Raw genomic sequence first — 18,857 nt, 5'->3', positions numbered from 1 at the left:
CTCTCTCTCTCTGCCTCTCCCCTGCTTGCACTCTCTCTCTCTCTCTCAACAATAAAATAAAAAATTAATAAATTCTTTTCAGAAGGCTCAACTGAAGAAAAGAGACACAGAAGACAAAGAAAAGACGTAGTATTTGCTGGTAAAAATGAAATCCAACCATTCTTCCATGCCCCCTCCGTTTCATCCAGATGTCCTGACCTTGCTGGGGACAGCCTCCAGTCCCCTTACTCCTTGACCTGCTTCTGGTGGGGTTCGGCTGAACCCACCTCTCACTTGACTCCCAGTCTCTCAGATGGCATGGCTTTGTACCCCCATCATTAAGCCAGTCTAGCCTCAGATGTATTTGTCATCCTGAGCCCTTGTAATTATAAAATACTTCAAAGTGTTCATAGCCATTGGCTTAAATGGTCAAAGGAGTGGCAACAGGCCCCCACTGCCTCTTCCAACCAGGCAGAGAGAGGGAGATAAAAAAAAAGGCATCTGGTAGCCTCTTCCAGCTCCTATAGGAGGACTCACTGCTAATCCGTTCTCCCTTCTTTCAAAAGATACGCAGTGGTTTTGTTTGTCTGTCTGCCCTCATTACAGATAAGGATGAGCGGTCTTGAATTGGGATCTATTATTGTTCTCTTCTTCACTCAGAGAGGAAAATGGAACTCCCTCACTAATTGTGTCAGGCTGTTCAAAAGGATAACGTCCCTCTCCTTGGCTGGGGTGTGATAAAGAGCTTATTGTCTGCATATCATCAGAGCTGCCCAGACAGGAACATGGCGACGTCTGGCACCTTGGCATCATTTACTGAAAGCATCTCATCAGCCTGCCCCGGTTTGAATCTCTCACTTGCCCTTGCATTGTTACCAGTGTTGCAGAGGTAAATAAGAAGTTAGCGCATGCTGGGCCAGCCTGCCTCGCCCACACCCTACTCCTGCCTGGCTCTGCTTCCTTGCCGTGTGACCCCATCTCTCTCAACCTCAGTGTTCTCATCTGTCAAACAGGTAGGAAATTCACTCTTACTCTACAGGTTTGCTAGGCGCATCGCATTTTCCATGAAAGCATCCTACACGTGGTGAAAATCCATTAAACGTGTGCCAATTCCATTAGGGAACCTTCCAGAATGGTTCTGTGTAGACAAGCAAACGCACATTCAGATCCGTCTCTTTCTCCACACGTGGGAGTGCACATTGTTCGGCACTGTGGTTTCTCCCTTCATTATCCAGCACAAGGATTTTTCACAGCTCTGTGCGCACACACATGAATGTACCCCACTCTTTTAAAGGCTGCGCAGTGGCCCAAGAGGCAGAGGTAGCACAATTTATTTTGTCAATTTTCCCTTGTAATTGACATTATTTCTAGTTACTTACTATTACAAAGCCCATGGCAGTGAATACCCTTGTACATATTTCTCTTTCAAAAAAAATTGTTTTAATGTTTATTTTTGAGAGAGAGACAGAGACACAGTGTGAGTGGGGGAGGGGGCAGAGGGGGAGGGTACACAGAATCTGAAGCAGGCTCCAGGCTCTGAGCTGTCAGCACAGAGCCTGACACGGGGCTCGAACTCACAGACTGTGAGACCATGACCTGAGCCAAAGTCGGACGCTTAACCGACTGAACCACCCAGGTGTCCTTCTCTTTTATGTGTAGGAATGTATTTCTAGAACCTGGAATTGTTGGGTTGTCAAGTTAAGCACATTATAAAAATGAAAACAGACTATAATCGTGCTTTAAAAGGGAGGCACCAACTTACACTTCCAGGAGCAATGCGTGCAAAGGCCGGTTGCACCACACTCACCCCTACACTGAGCACAATCACACTTTTTCATCTCCGTCAACCTATGAGGTGTTTTAATGCACACTGCTCGAAATATATGTTAGATGGAACATGTTTTCCCTCTTTTATACTACTACTTGTTTATATTCTTTTTCTCGGGGTCATTTTTTTTTTTTTTTGATCACTATTTCTACTGGTCTACTCATATTTTTTTCTTCTTGGTTTATAAATATTCTTTTATAATTAAGGGAGTTAGCCATTTTTTCCCAGTGTGTGTGTGTGTGTGTTCACATATACCACACGGTGGTACACAGTTTAAGATTTGGGGATTGTCAGATTTAATCAGTCCTTTATGTGTTTAATCAGTCCTTTTGTGTTTTGGCACAAGTCAGTGGTTTCCAAATGTGGCATCTCAAGACACCGAGGTACAAAACATGTCAGTCGGAGGGTGTTGTAGAAATGTGCTAATAACAAAGATCTGTGGTTTGTGAGGAATTTGGTTTTTAAAAAGTGTATCCACGTTTATGGAGCATCTGGGTGGCTCAGTCAGTTAAGCGTCTGACTTCAGCTCAGGTCACGATCTCACGGTCTGTGAGTTCGAGCCCCGTGTCGGGCTCTGTGCTGACAGCTCAGAGCCTGGAGCCTCCTTTGGATTCTGTGTCTCCCTCTCTCTGCCCCTCCCCTGCTCACACTCTGTCACTCTCCTCTCTCTCAAAAATAAACATAAAAATAGTACCTACGTTTTTAAATTAACATCCAGGAAAGGGTGCATAACTCAAAGCCCATCGTAGCTATGCCAGGGCAGGAAACCACTTAAATCTAAGCAGATGCTGTATGGATTCCATTCTTTGGTGCGTCACAGCGGAAAAAAGAGCTAATTTCTACTGTGAGGATCGAACAGATGTTGGGAGCACACGATTATGGTCTCACTTTAGGGGCATGGGCTTCAGGTTAACACCCACCAACGCAGAGGATTTCTAGAGGCAAATGGGAAATGCCAGAAACTGCTCTTGTACTTTTCTCGATCCGCTCACCTGAGAGATGACAGGTTCCAATTGCGTTTTCTACCAGCTTCCGGAATACCTGGAGCACCTTGGCGGGCACAATATCTCCCTCAATGTTCACGTCTGCCTCATGCCACTGCCACTGGCTCTTCATGAACTGCTCCGCCTCCAGCCACTGCCGCAGGCCCTCTGGGTCCTGCAAGGGACAGGGGAGCCTGGTGCCCCGCAGGGTGTAGTATCGCCAGCGCTGCTCCCTGGCCTCCCTGTACCCCACCAGGCCCTTTACCGGGACCGTGACGAGGAACTGGCAGGGGGCCAAAACCTGGGGTCGAGAAGGGAGAGAGAAGTGTGAGTTCACAGACTCAGAAGGTCGCAGAAATCCTCAGGGAGCCGGCCTGTCGAACCGGGTAGCTCGGTGAACCACTCGACCCTCAGCAACGTGCCGAGACGGACAGAGAGCTGCACCTGTTCATCCCAGGAGGCGTCCGTCCTCGTTGTGCCACTAACCACCGCAATGCCTCCTGGGTGTCAGGAAACTTCAAGGAAAAGAGTGAGCCTGACTTGCAACCCCAGAGGGCACCTAAGGTCCGGGGGAGAAGAGAAAGCAGGGAATACAAATAGCACACGCTGTGTTCTGCGCGTACTGAACACCGTAATTCTCACGCATCAGACTATGTGACATTCCCAGTTACACAATGAGGCGGCGGGCTTTGTTAACACTTCCCAGAGGAGGAATCTAAGGCTCAGAGGGGCTCTGAGATCTCCCGAGGGACACACAGCCATTCAGTGGTAGAGCCAGAAGGTGAACCTGAGCCCTCTGATGGGCTGGCTCTCAGTCAGGGGGGAGTGGCCTGGAACGGGCGAAGGGTCTGGCAGAGGAGGGCACGGGAGGGGGTGAAAGCATTCAGCAAAAATGTCCCTCTTTCTTTTTGCCTGTACCGATGACCCACAGCCCGTTTTAATGATCGGTCCTTACAACATCACAGATGAAACAAAAGGCAGTTGCTGAGACTACGTGAGCCACTGAGATGATTCTAAGCTTCATGGGATAAGACAAACAATCAGAATCTACCTACTTCACTTCTACAGGTACCGGTTAGGCAGAGGTCAGGGTGAAAGTGGTCAGGTGCGAAGTCCAAAGGAGAGAACACACTGGCCAGCAGCACACTATGCCCAAAGGGAGCTTGACACTGTGGGCCACATCACGTGGCAGTCTACTCCGTGCCGTACCTTCCCCCACCAGTCAGCTGCACACTGGAAGAGCCACCTCCCTTTCATGGAAAGTTCTGACAGCGGTATTTGGTTAACCTTTGCTCAGGGCCCTGTCACTGGGCAGTTCGGGGGTGAGCAGCAAACTCCGTCTCATTCTCAGAGATCAACAGTGTGATCCTTTAGATGATGGATCCACATGACTTCTGAAGGCCACAGAAAGGCAGTAGGATTAAAAAAGGGAACAAAGCGGGGCACCTGGGTGGCTTAGTCATTTAAGCGCCGGACTCTGGCTCAGGTCATGATCTCACAGTTTGTGAGTTTGAGCCCTGCATCGGGCTCTGTGCTGACAGCTCAGAGCCTGGAGCCTGCTTCAGATTCTGTGTCTCCCTCTCTCTCTGCCTCTCCCCCATCTGCGCTCTGTTTCTCTCTGTCTCTCAAAAATAAATAAACTTAAAAAAAAAAAAGGGAACAAATCTAAACTATAGCACTCACAATCAATACATTATTTGAGTTCGCTTGCATGTGAATTCAAGAGTACAACTATCATGTTACTAGTCACATCAATGGTGCTTAATTAACACTCGCTGAATGTGGTCCAAGATAAAATAAAAGCAGTTTTTATATTCCCCACTGTAACTATTTTCAAAATTTAATATGCAGGACATCATGTACATAAATGCAAGATGTATTTTAAGCTATGGATTCTAAGTGAGACCACAGAAGGAAATTTCCTCAGATAGAATTCTAGGAAAAAAGGCATTGTGTTTCTACTCCACGTCACTGGTCTGTATTTGTCTAATACAGGTTGGAAGAGTGATCGACATAGGCAAACGATGTTGTGACATGTCAGGATCCAATCTAGTTTTGCAATGTTTATCCCAGGGTGAATTTCCCAAGCTCGGCACTCTGACCCCAAATCCACAGGTTCCAGAATCTTGTGGGTGGTCCTTGTGGCCAACAACCTTGAAACGTCCTGGACCAGTAATGGTCTTCTGTTCGGGTGCTATTTCTTCTGCTTATCCATTTATTCACTGAAGCTGGGTGTCCGCCATGGGCCACACACTATGCTGGTGCGCGGAATGAAGCGATCAATTAACATGAACTTTACAAACAAGGAGCTTGTAGTCTTGTGTGAGAGACAGGGCATGAATACGTATATCTTTAATGCGAGTGAAAGGGGTTCTTATGTGCCATAAGAAAAATTGAGATAAAGGAGAATGAGAATCAGAGCCTCACTTCTCTCATCACTGAAAGGCAGTGAGCCATGTCTTTTCCACAAGGAGGCATGAGTGAGGCTATTTCTGTGACAATGGCTTGGCCCAAACAGCAGTGTCGCAGGAAGGCTGGCTGTCACCCAGGGCCCTGGCCACTTAGAGCCCTGTCCGCAGTGGGCACAGTGGGGCTGCTGCTGCCGTTTCTAAGGGCCACCTCTTCCTCTTCTTCCTTCCCCCACCTGCAACCCATAGACCCTCACTTTCAACTGTTTTCCCACCAGTGCCCTCAGTTCCCTCGCCCCAGCCCTCAATCTATGAACTAGGTGCTTCATAAATGAATGTGAAGTTTAACTAAACTTCAGTTGATATAGCAAAATGTGCTTTGGAATCAAAAGCCCCGGGCTCAGTTCCAACTTTAGTGCCTAATAGGACATGATCAAGTCACTTGACTTCTCGAAGTCTCCATTTTTATCATCCGTAGAGGAGGAACGCGGGGGTTCACATGAGACAGCACTGATGGAGCGAGCGTGTAAATGATAAATGCTAAGAGCACCTGTGGTACATGAAGGCTTATCGGTATTCTCAGCAGTGTGACGTCCGTCGAATGCCCAGACGGGCCCACCCACGTTCCCTGGCTCTCTGGGAGGCGCTTGCAGTACAAGTGAGCCCTGCTTACCTTAATGTTCCCATTGTATGTGTCAGAGTAAGGGACGGCCTGAAATCGGAGGTCTTGGAGGCTGATCTCTGTGGTCAGATGGTGGACGACCCTCTGTACCTCCTCCACAATCTGCGAGATCTGCTGGCGCCTCAAGTCCACCTGCGTGACAAGGGATCGGCACAGGCGGTCATCCCCGGTGCAGGCTCCAGGCACCGGCACGGGGAAGTGACAACGTGGGCCCAGTGCTGGGTGACCACAGGAGTACACTCAAACAACCCTGCCCACCCAAGAGCTCCAGGGGAGATGAACTTGGGTGTGATGGCACCTGCTCGTGACTCAATGTTCTCCTCTAAACTGGAAGCATTCGTTTAATATTTATCCAGCACCTGCTGAGCGGTGAGTGCCCACCTAAGTGAACAAGAAAATAGCGGACAAGATAGACTTGTCCTCGTATATACAGGACATATGTATATATGTGTACACATACACACGTATACACATACACACATATATACACGTATATATGTACACACAGGTATGTGTATGTATAATCTAATATCAGGTATGATAAAGCGCATGTAGACAAATAAAATAGGATAAGGGACTAGAGAGTAAAGGGGCTGCTATTTTAGATCAGGTGGCCAGGGAAGGCTTCACTAAGGAGGTGACATCTGAGTGAACCTTATCAACGACCGGGGAAACCAACCCCAAGACCCCTAAAGCGGGAGCATGCTTGGCAAGGCTCAAGGACTGGCAAGGAGGACCCTGTGGTTGGAGCCTGGGAAAGGGAAAGGAGGGTGACAGGGGATGAATTTGGAAAAGATGGCGGGACCAGGCCATCCCATAGGGCTTTGTGTGCAGCGGTGAGACGATAAAATAGGGTAAAAAGGCTGCTATCCGGGTTGGTGAAGATTAAGCAGTTCAACGCTTGTGATCATGCTTCAGATGGTTTCCCACTTACATTGTCCACAAAGGATGGCTCTCTCCACCCCGGTACTCACCCCTCCTTTGTTACTAGATTCACAAGGTGCGTGTTTGCTTTCCTTCAGACCCCACACTGTGAGTTCCCCAGAACCAGAACTACCCTCAGAAAGTCAAACACCAAAGATATATACCTTCACAGACACTTAAAGTTTAGGGAAATTGGTGTTTGTGGGGAACACAAAGGAACTTTTAGCAAAATCCAGGAGAGTTAGAAAGATCCAAGTAAAGAAGAAATGGGAAGAGTCTATAAGTGTTTTCTGAAATGGTGGGGCTCTGTTTCATTGCTCATGGTGCCTTGACGAGTGTCCCCTTGGAGGGGCTACTGAGCCTCGCCAGGAACTGACTGGAAGCAATATTTGGTATATCTAAACACAAGGTCCACCATGAATCTCTATATCCCCACCCAGTTTTGTACAATGGCTGTTTCTATGTATTCTCGAGTAGTTTAAGACACCCATAAACTGGTCAAGAAAACAAGTTCAAGGCAAAGAGATTTCTAGCTGCTTTTCTAAACTAAGTCACCAACTAGCCCAGTCCCCTAAGACCTCATACCTCCCACCCACAAACCCAACAACCATATACGGACATTGGACACAAATATTCACACGCATACATGTTGTATGTCACATACACATTATAAAGTATATCCTATGTAAAGTTAGTTCATTAATAAACATTTATTTAGCACCTCTGTGTTCCAGGTACTCTGTTACATGCTGAGGCACAGCAATGAACAGCACAGACACAGCCATGGCTGACAGTGGTGGGGAAGACAGGTGTCAGTACTGAATGGAAGCGTGGGTGCCATGATTGGGAAGTGTAGTGTGCCCCTGGGTACAATGGAGCAGAGGCCTTCTAGTCTGAAGACTGAGACCTGTTTTAAAGGTACTTGTCCCCACACAGGGGACTGTCTTTGAAAAACTAATACTCTCCAGATGTCTAGGAGTCACAAGAAACATAGGACGAGGCCCCTGATCTTCAGGAGTGTACAATCTCACTGAAAATACATGATACACATGAAATAGTCTTTTCAAAATCCATGTGTCTTGTCTGACCTTAGATATGATGATCATGTCTATACAGGCTCAATCTTCTTCTTGCCACCAGTGGCCACAATACTGCTCTCCGTATTTCTATCCCACTACATTCATCATGGGAGAAGGGACCCGGGGCACCTACCTTGAACATCTGCAAACTATCAAGATTCTGCATCTTCCAGAGTGTCCAGGTGGAAGAGGAAAGGTGGTCACAGAGAGGATAGATCATTTGCCATGCCAAACATAAAGGAGAACGTGTTTAGCAGCCCATGATGAAGGGTCCTCAGCAGTGTAGAAATTCTTTGTGTTGTGATTCAACTCCATTCAACCCATTTTGTTGAACACTGTGCGTACGTGTCAAGAGGTTTACAGACAAAGCAAGACAAATAAACTGGAAATTAAAGTCACAGCAATCTAGTGCTGGGTAGAGGTTTGCACAGGATACTATGGGTACACAGAAAAGGGAAATTTCATCTAGTATTGGAGGCTGGGGGCCCTTTCTGGAGGCATAGTGTAGTGGTGTTGTATCTTGAAAGATGAGTAGGAGTTAGCTGGAAAGAGAAGGGTGTGAAGGTTGTTCTAGAAAGAGAAAATGGCAGATATCTAGTATGAGGAGCACAAGGGAAGAACTACAATGGCTCCTGTATTGTTGGAGAAGGGATTGCCTTGGAGGAGGATGGTGAAATGGGAGAATAAGCAGCAAGAGGTCTTGAGAATAAAGGAAGAAGAATTTCAAGAACAAAGTCAACAGTAAGGGGCCAAGCAAGATAGGGCCTGAAAAATGTTCACCATGTTTGGCAACTAGAACAGGATCAATGTGTTCGGGGAAGGGGTGGGCATTAAGCCAGATTGAAGTGGGTTAAGACTAAGTGTGAGGCAAGCAAGTAACAAGGTAAGCAACTCTTCCAGGAAGTCTGGCCAGGGGAGGGGTAAAACAAAACAGGGACACCAACAGGTTTTTTCAAAATGACACACAGGTTTGAACATGTCTAAATGCAGAGAGAAAGGAGCCGGAAGGAAGAGGCAGCAGAGAGCGAAGCCGTGGAGTAAAAATTTCCCAGCCAGAGGGGCTTGCAAATCCAGAAACCTGGTGAGCACTTCACCTTGGTGCATCAGAAGGAAAGAAAGACAGGTGCAAACACAGATAAAAGGTAGGGAGTGAAGGAATGGGAGACATTTCCTGTCTGATGACTATTTTCTTTACAGCATAGGAGACAAGGCAATGTTCTGTAAGGTGGAGAAGGGAACGTAGGGGACTTCAGGGTGACAGACTTTGGAGATCACATCTCTAAGAAATGGAGGCTGTTCAGGCATGTATGTGAAGATTTCCAGGAGGTCCCAAGACTCAGCTGTGGGGGGTTCCCGAGGCTGTGGGATACCAGTGGGCTTCGTTGTAAGATGTTCTCCATGCCTCGGCCCTCCAAAGGTAACAACAGAGGTGCTAACGTTAGGACTTGCTGGGCAAGATCTGGAGAAGAATAAAGGAACAAGGGAGGGTTTCCATGGTGGGCCACGTTTTCCAGCCAGGGGAAGAGAATGGACAAAACCATTTTGTAGATTAGAGAACATTGGCCAAGTTCAGGGACCAGAAGTCTGATCAGGAATAGCGGGAGAAAGTAATACAAGGGCTAACTAAATAGAACACTGCAGTCAGAGCGGTTGGGAAATAGTATTCTCAAATAGCTAATTTCTTAGACTCTGTTGAGGACTAAGGCTCAGCCACAAATCCTCCAAGCCCACTGATGTGACTTCATAGAACTCAAATGTCAGTAACAGAGTGGTGACTCTCCACATTTTGTTTCCTGACTTGATAAACTAATGAAAGATTCATCACCATATTGACACTGTCAAATAATGTTTGACATTATTTATTAAATAATGTTTAGGGAAACAAAAGCAAAAATGAACTATTGTGACCTTATCAAAATAAAAAGCTTCTGCACAGAGAAGGAAACAATCAGTAAAACTAAAAGGCAACCAACGGAATGGGAGAAGATATTTGCAAATAACATATCAGATAAAGGGTTAGTATCCAAAATCTATAAAGAACTTATCAAACTCAACACCCAAAAAGCAAATAATACAGTGAAGAAATGGGCAAAAGACATGAATAGGCACTTCTCCAAAGAAGACATCCAGATGGCCAACCGACACATGAAAAAATGCTCAACATCACGCACCATCAGGGAAATACAAATCAAAACCACACTGAGATACCACCTCACACCTGTTAGAATGGCTAACATTAACAACTCAGGCAACAAGAGATGTTGGCGAGGATGCGGAGAAAGAGGATCTCTTTTGCACTGTTGGTGGGAATGCAAACTGGTGCAACCACTCTGGAAAACAGTATGGAGTCTCCTCAAAAAACTAAAGTAGAACTTCCCTATGACCCAGCAATTGCACTACTAGGTATTTATCCACAGGATACAGGTCTGCTGTTTCGAAGGGACACATGCAACCCCATGTTTATAGCAGCACTATCAACAATAGCCAAAGTATGGAAAGAGCCCAGATGTCCATCGATGGATGAATGGATAAGGAAGATGTGGTATATGGTATATAACACAATGGAATATTACTCGGCAATCCAAAAGAATGAAATCTTGCCATTTGCAACTACGTGGATGGAACTGGAAGGTATTATGCTAAGCGAAATTCGTCAGTCAGAGAAAGACAAATATCATATGACTTCACTCATATGAGGATTTTAAGATACAAAACAGATGAACATAAGGGAAGGGAAGCAAAAATAATGTAAAAACAGGGAGGGGGACAAAACAGAAGAGACTCTTAAATATGGAGAACAAACAGAGGGTTGCTGGAGGGGTTGTGGGAGGGGGGATGGGCTGAATGGGTAGGGGCACTAAGGAATCTACTCCTGAAATCATTGTTGCGCTATATGCTAACTTGGATGTAAATTTAAAAAATAAATTAAATAAACAAACAAAGAAATAAATAAATAAAGTTTGACTGATAAAACTTGAGAGAAAGAGTGTGTGCACGCACGCACGTACACACACATAACGAGTAGCCTATTGGAAAAAGTTCTCCATTGTGAATCTCTTCAAATTATGCCCTCGCCTGATGGTGGAATTTTCCTACTGGGCAGAACTAGACAGTTCACACACTCCCGGGTGCACACCTGTCATCTCTCACTCATTATACATCTTTATGACCTGTCTTGATTTCTGAAGCCGCAGAGCAGAGTCAGGGCCCTAGAGCCACACATTCTGGTTCCGATTTCCTTCATCCCTTACTTCCGCTGCAGTTTTGACTCGGGGTTCTTAGAATTGAAAGAGACCTCAGAAGTCGGCTTGCCTGGTGTCACTTGACAGGAGGCCGGAGCGGCAGGTGGTCCTAATGTCACACCGGTACTCGGCAGTAAAGCCAGCCCTAAGGTCCAGGTTCCCTCGCTGCTCTTTCCCTCCCACTTTGCCGGACCCTCAAGTGGACGCTCCAGAAGTAATACCTACCTCTATCCTTTTACTGAATTAACACGCCCTCCATTTGGAGTCCAGGCTCATGAAATAACAAGTCCGAAGTCTCTGTTTATTTGGGCATCCCTGACTATTCTGGCACCGCCCCCCCCCACCCCAGCCACCGCACACCAGGGCAACACAGCAGGGGCCTGTGTTGTGGGGTTCGACCAGAGCTGTGAGGAACAGCCCCACTTAGGACAAGCCTGCCTCATGGTGCCCAAGCCCCGGGAGTCAAGTGGAGGCCTCTTTCCCATAGGTGATGATGGGCTGCCCCTTCCCCTCCACGTCTCTGGCTGCAATTGGTTCTGATCCATACTCTTATACGAACCACATGCTGTCTCCAGCAGCCCCAGCAGGGATTTGTGCAAAAGGTCTCCCAGGCTCCGTCCCACACCCCACTTGTCACTGTCCTTGTGTCACTCACAACCCAGAAACCCCAGGCAGCTTCCCTCCAGCTGTCCTGACCACAGCCTAGTAAGGTAGAGCATAAAGATTCCATTTCAGGGTGTGGAAAAGCAGGGAATGGGGCCCCAGGCGGCTTTATAGGGAGTGATTTCAGGGAAAGAAGGCGGCTTCACCACAAGCAGAGACGGTAGCCAGCCCAACCCCAGAAGCCCTTTAGTGCCTGCCCGACATCAGGAAGATACCAGCTGTGGCCTTACAATAGCCTTGGCATCAGATCCATTTCATGGCACCGCTTTGAAACAAACCTAAAGTGGGGGGTGGGAGGTGGAATATGGTAATTTAAGAAGGATTCAAGGCCCATTCAGTTGAAACTTGACCTCGGTGCCTGTTTGAGTTTCACTCACTTCCTCTGCTGATTAGGTCAATGAACAAAGGTATGCTTTTCCTTTGAAAAGACGGCATTTGCGGATGGGACAAAGCACAAGCAGAAATGAACTGGGTGAAATTAGTCAGACACGTGGTGCTAGACGTGGTTAGGTCATCGAATCCTCCCTTCGGTCACACCGACCCCAGAAAATTCGCCACGCTTGTTGGCTTGCAGATTCAGGTACTCTAATTAAGCAGAGTTTATGCAAAATGAGTCATCGGAGCACCCTTTAAGGGCCCAGGCATTTTTTTGTGGGCTTCCCTGTCTCCAGGGCATAGGTACGTGTCCACACACACGTACACATCCCCATCCGGGCCATGTTCCTCCTCCCCAGCCACAGTGTCTGGCCCACTGTTGTCCCACACATCATTTGCTTCTGTGAATAGCTCCAGGTCACGAACAATTTACTGTTTCAAATATAAATTAGTGAGAATGCAAGGTTATTCCCTATAATAACACCATTCTGACTCGCTTGCATTCCGACATGCTTTCTTGAGAGAGATAGAGGGGTGGAGCCAAGTAGCTTGCCAGGAATGTCACACAGGCCTGGCCACAACCCTGAGCATATGGCCTGTGTGACTGTCCCTTACGATAAGGGCGCCTGGGGAGAAAAGGCCGAGAACTTCCTTCCAGACATCAGGAAGTCAGACTTAATTCTAGAATCACATTTAATCCGATAATCGGGTTTTTAAATAAAACAGGATGGGTACCATCTCTGACTTCCAGGGGTTAATAATCTAAAAGGATGGGGATGGGGGCTCCCGAGTGTGTCAGTCAGTTAAGCGTCTGACTTCGGCTCAGGTCATGATCTTGCAGTTTGTGGGTTCGAGCCCCGTGTCGGGCTCTGTGCTGACGGCTCAGAGCCTGGAGCCTGCTTCGGATTCTGTGTCTCCCTCTCTCTCTGCCCCTCCCCTGCTTGCGCTCTGTCTCTTCCTGTCTCTCAAAAATGAATAAATGTTAAAAATTTTTTTTAAATAAATAAAAGGATGCAGGTGAAGAGATGCTGCCTACAGACAAGACAGGAGGCTTCCACCATGATATCCCCACCTTTTCAGATCCACTCTTCCCTGAGCCATCTGCTGGGGCCCCACAGAATATGTACAGCTGGGCAGAACCCACAGCAACAGCAGTGCCACAGCGCTGAGACCGGAGTCCCTCCCGTGTGCAGGACACTTTATGAGAGCTAGCTCCTCCGCACTGCCCAACACTCCTTGAAGGTGGGCGCCATGATCATCCCCATTTTACAGAGGAAACACAGGCTCAGAACGGCCAAGTAATCTTGCCCAGGGTCCTGCTAGAGTCAGGAAGCCCCAGAACGGGGATCCATGCCAGAAACTGTCACACCTGGCAGCCCACATTCATAACCAGGGCTCTGCCTCCCCCAGGGACAAGGCTGCAGAGAATGAAACCCATGCTGCCTGCTTGAATGAGTTTCCCTCAGCTCGGAAGGCCTCTCGTATCCTCCTCCATCTGTGAAAACCCTACGTGCGCTCCCCCCAGGCTTAGTCTCCACCCCTCTTGCTGTGGACCACCTCCCCCACGAGAGCTAACACTCCTCTGTTCTCCTCCAGTGCCCTGTGGAAATCTCTGCTGCAACCCCTCTGCTCGGCCATATATTATATTAAGCATTTCCCTGTCCACTCACGGGACATCCTCCTTTTACCCTTAGAGCTATGTGCAAAATCTGCAGGCGGGCTAGGTCCACCCTTAAAGATAACCAGTGGGGCGCCTGGGTGGCTCAGTTGGTTGAGCATCCGGCTTCGGCTCAGGTCATGATTTCATGCTTCATGGGTTTGAGCCCTACGTCGAGCTCTGTAGCCTGAAGCCTGCTTCGGATTCTGTGTCTCCGTCTGTCTGTGTCCCTCCCCCCCGCTCACGCTCTGTCTTTCTCTGTCTCTCAAAACTGAATAAACATTAAAAAAAAATTAAAACAAAAAGATACCCAAAACACAATGTCCCTCTCATTGAGCAGGCCACATCCTGGGCCTGTGTTTGGGGCACCATGTTTTGCACAAAGCAGGTGCTTAGTGTGTGTTTATGGAGATATAGAGGGGTTTAGCGGAGCAAATATGGCTTTGGAGTAAAAAAAAAAAAAAAGAATGTTCTTACTGACACCTCAGAACTTTTCACTATCCAGCTGTGTGACTTTGGGCAAGTATTTTAATCCACATGAGCCTATTTCCTCCTCTGTAAAAAATGCAAGTAGTAGGCACGTGCCACATGCTTCCTGACAGATTAAATGAGATACTGCATGGGCCCCAACCTGCCAGCACCTTTTACACTATTCTAGTATTATCCTCAACGAGTCCTAAAAATACTCTGACCACATTATGTGCAAAGATACTGTGTGAATGTCAAGGGGAATGAAAATATCCAGGACACTATTCTCCCCTCCAGAAACTTCTAAAGAATAAAATGAGGTAATATTTATGTTGCCACCCAAGATAATAATAGGAAAGGTGTCAACATGTACACCTGAGTGCCCAATAAATATTGTCAGTAATAATTATGATGGGAGTTCATAGGAAAGCAAAAACGTTCTGTGCTGGGGTGTCAGGGAAATCTTCCTTGATAAAGTGGGCCCTGAGCTGAGTCTGAATATGATGAATATGAGCCAGAGAAATGGAAAGGAGAGAGGATATCTCCCTTGGTAGAGGAAAGTGGGGAAGCTGGGGCCTTAGATATTCTCAGAACACAGTACTTGTGGAGCAGGTGTGGCGGATTCAAACACCCACAGGGACAGAGGGGGACGCACACGTGCAGGAGGGCTGAGGGGGGGGCGGGTGTCGGACCCAGGAGAAGCTGCGAGCAAATGCCCTGTTGAACAGACACTCGGCCCCAGCCCATGGGACCTGGGATTGCCAGATACCCTGATGTTTTCCTTTTCCCGAAGAAGATGGAAATCTGGATTTCTATGCAAAATCCCGCTATTATGAAATGTTTGTAACACATTTGAAGACATTTAAAACTACTCCGTAGGCCAAAGAAAACACGTGCACGGCTAGATTCAAAGCGTAGAGCACTGTTTAGAATTTCTGCTATTGGAGACACAGGGAAGCAGAGAGTGGAAAGATAAAGTATTACTTGGATGCCAGGCTAAAACATTTGGAGCTTTTTGCTTCAGAAAACACAGGACCATGGGAAAATGTCAGCCCAAACCCTTCTGTTTATAATAGCCCCCAAAAGGAGAAATAGTGGGAAATCACTTTGCTGGCTATAATTTTTATCAATGTAAGTTTCCCCTATTTATCTCTTTAAATGGTTTTGCCTAAGAAATCAACTTTCCTTATCACTGTGATCATGAACTCTGCTGTGTTTACTTGTGAAGGCATGTCCCTAATCTTAGACAAGTCCCTACCCTTATTTTACATGTTTTAGTTTTACGGGTGGCTGTCTGTGTGCCTTAATAGTTTTGTCTGTAAATGGAAAGGGTTAAGTTAGATAATACTTAAGGTCCCTTCAAGTTCTAATATTCTAAGAGTCTCTGACTCTCTACAGAAGAAATTCAATTAACTCTTAATTGATGTGTACTAAAAATAGGATATATATTTTTAAATCTAGCATGATTACAGTTTCCAAAAGGCATTCTTAATTTCATTTACTCTTTTTCAATGACCCCACTAAGCCCCTATTATCACCCCCATTATACAGAGAAGAAAGCTGAGGCTCAGGCAGGTTAAGTGCCTTGCTCATGACTATACCAAGCATCAGTGACGGAGCTGGAGTTCTAACCCACGTTTCTTCTGTTCCACATTCTGCACCCAATGGGCCTCTGGCACTAAACAAGTCTGTAAACACTCTTATGGGTGATAGTCTTGGGTTCCTGAGGAGCATTTTATGTATCTTTGGAAGCAGCCTGAAATCCCTCTGAATCCAGGTTGATGGGGCAGCAGGGGTGAGGAGGGGTGTTTGGGAGAGACCAGTACCTGCCCTTACCTTATTCAGTAGGTAGTCTTCCAAGTCTCCTGCAGACGGGGATTTCATGGTTTCTCGGTCAGTCCTTAGTAGAGCAGCAATGTTGTGGTTTGTCCCTCAGTGGAGGACAACAGTTGCAAATTGGTTTCCCAGGAATGTCAGTCTCAGTGCTAAATTTCCTTGGGAATGTGTACATGAACCAGAGACTTCCCTTCCCAATTCTTCCCTTCAGCTCTCATATCCAAATTGGGAGCATTCGCTTGTCATCTTTCGGGAAAGTTTTTTTTAGAAAGGAATTTAGAAAGGAGAGCTGATGAAATTGAAATTGAACTGGAGTCCAACCTAATTTGACTCGACCTAGACCTATGGACTGGTGCTTTGACCGAAGGGCAAGTTTCCAAGTTGTATTTCCCATTCAAATACTTAAAAAGTTTCCATTTAAGATAGAAATGCTCGGGAGTTGGCTTCTTCCCTGCCTTTTTATGCTCTTGTCCTGACACCAGATGCACCCTGGAGCCCAGTATCTTTTATCTCCTTGTTCTTATCCTGTTGACAGTAAATATTCCTTGCCCTTCAATCCAGAAATCCCGCAGATTGATTTACCTTCTTTACAATAAACAAATAGGGAACTGACAAACAAGCGGCCGGGCACCATCATTATGCTTACAGACAAGTGATCAGGTCTCATCAACAAGATCAGGGCACAATAATGTGCATGTGGAAAAGCACACACACACACACGCGTGCTCGCACACAAACATAGAGGCATACACAAACATAGAGGCATGCACACACACACACACAGGCACACACCCAGGAACGGCAGGACAGGGATCTTTTTGCCTACCTGCTGACCTTTAAATATAATCTCCCTCTTCCCACTTGAAAACTGGCAGTAAAAAATAAAGTCAGTGTAAACAGGCCCCTTGAGAGTCAAGGAAACACTCTTGTCTAGTTTTGCCAGCAAAACCATGTTGGAAAACAGCTCAGGCAGTAAGTTCCCAGTCTGGCTGGCTGGGGCTAGTTTTATTACAGAAAAAAAAAAAAAAATCACAATGGCCTGATCTCCCTGAAGGTAAACATCAGAGACTGCTATCAGATGATCTGAAGAAATTAGAGCGCTTCTGGGAGCCCAGCTCACTTCTGAGCAAATGTCTTTCCAGACCCACCTGGGAGCGCTCAGCAACTGTTGGGCACCTGGGCTACTCCGCTGCCCGATGTCCGCAACCACCACATTTGCATACCTCCGCTCTCTGCCAGGTCTGGAAGCCACATCTGGGCCTCGCCAAGCTCCCTGCTCCACCCACCTCATAAATCCCAGCGGTCGTGCCAGCTTCTATAGATCCCTTCTGTGAAACACTGTAGCAAATCGAAATAGTCCATGTAAATATCGTAAACCTACCCCTCCTCAAAACTGCCTTGCTCTCCCATTTTCTTCTATTTGTAATTCAAAATTCCCTTCGCATGATATCAAGTGCTCCAGAATATTTCAGAACCTTCTTCTCTTGGCTTACCACTGGCCGGTCAGTCCAAACTCAGTGTTTCACCAACAGAACCTGAGCCTCTCTCTCACTGAATTTCCTACGGTGCGGAATTCTCTCTCCACCTCATTTTCGGTTTCACCAGAGTCCTCTTGTTTTTGGCCTTATTCTGCTTCACTGTAATCATTAACTTAGGATTCCAATTGCTCTGGTGGGGCCTCTCCTACAGTTCTAAGTTTCCCCCAGAGGTATGTCATCAGATGCACAAACTTGCTTTGCCTCCCTCTGTCTGTGGCTGTGGCTGCCCTCCCCCTGTGGCTCCAGCACTGCCACTGTTCAAAATGTTGAAACTGTAATTCTTCTCTCGCTAGGGCTCAGTGATGCCTCCCAGATGCATCACTAGGGCCAGGGAGAAGGAAGCAGTCTGTGCTCAGGGTGCATTACTACATTCTAGTTTTACCTGGGTGCCGTTCCTGGCAAATAGGGGTTCTTGAAACACAACCAGTGCCTGACTCCCTAAGATACTTCCTCGTGGGCAAAGGCTCCAATATATAGGGCAGTCCCACAGTGCAGGATCTCGGACAGGTTGGCAAAGAGGACCTTTCTTTGTAGATATAAATCTCTGGCTACGTGACTTTTGGATTAGCAAATATTTATTGAGCAACAGTCTGCCTAAGGCACTTTGTTGGGCCACAGAAACGGATTCAAAGTTAACTCAGATTCTCCTCCTTTTTCGGGAAATAAATATCCTCATTTCTCATGACTCATACCAAATGCAAGCATGAACATGTAAACCAGCTTTGGCCCAATTTCTATTGTGAGGACCAAGAAATTATTTTTCAAGTCAGTTTCACAAGGTATTCAAAACCCTAAACCATCCATATGAAAGCCCTAGGAAGATAACGTCATCCTTGATTCACCAGCAGAGGCGTTTGCTATTGATTTACTTACCTAATGGCTGGGGTTTTCATTCCAAGGAGGAGAGCTGGCTTGATCCAAATCAATCTTATATATACAAATTTGTTAAAGTTCATCAAGGTCACAAACTCTGACTTATTCTTTCAAAAATTCCATTAATTCCAGGGTGACTCAAATCTGTTCAAAGGACCACACGGAGACAATTGTCCATGCTGTGAGGATGCCCTCAGCAGTGAAGAAGACAGTGAGTGACCCTGTCTGTTTTGTATCCCCGCTGTGGTCCAGTACGTAACACATAAACCCTGTCTATACTGTATCCCCATAGCGGTCTAGTACCTAACACATAACTGTCCCT

At 46.7% G+C, this 18,857-nt stretch overlaps 1 protein-coding gene across 15 annotated transcripts in view; it reads right to left on the bottom strand.

Annotated features, from left to right (window-relative positions):
• The window catches only part of MAB21L3 (mab-21 like 3), a 33,578-nt gene extending 15,316 nt beyond the window's left edge, over positions 1–18,262 (bottom strand). For 3 of the 15 annotated variants that reach the window (XM_053214650.1, XM_053214649.1, XM_053214651.1), the window contains exons 1-3: positions 16,951–18,237; positions 5,872–6,012; positions 2,800–3,091 (exon numbers count right to left, since the gene is read on the bottom strand). In XM_053214650.1, the coding sequence (XP_053070625.1) occupies positions 2,800–3,091; positions 5,872–6,012; positions 16,951–17,415 (898 nt within the window). In that variant the 5' untranslated portion in view covers positions 17,416–18,237. Of the gene's footprint in view, positions 1–1,011; positions 1,118–2,799; positions 3,092–3,999; positions 4,185–4,892; positions 5,049–5,871; positions 6,013–8,016; positions 9,343–16,124 lie in introns of those variants that run through there. The other 12 variants (XM_053214657.1, XM_053214658.1, XM_053214659.1 and 9 more) reach the window with 12 other exon arrangements.
• Between the last annotated feature and the right edge of the window lie 595 nt (positions 18,263–18,857).

This window comes from Acinonyx jubatus, chromosome C1 (assembly GCF_027475565.1).
Source record: "Acinonyx jubatus isolate Ajub_Pintada_27869175 chromosome C1, VMU_Ajub_asm_v1.0, whole genome shotgun sequence".
Lineage (NCBI taxonomy): Eukaryota > Metazoa > Chordata > Mammalia > Carnivora > Felidae > Acinonyx > Acinonyx jubatus.
This window is presented reverse-complemented; position numbering and strand designations above follow the sequence as displayed.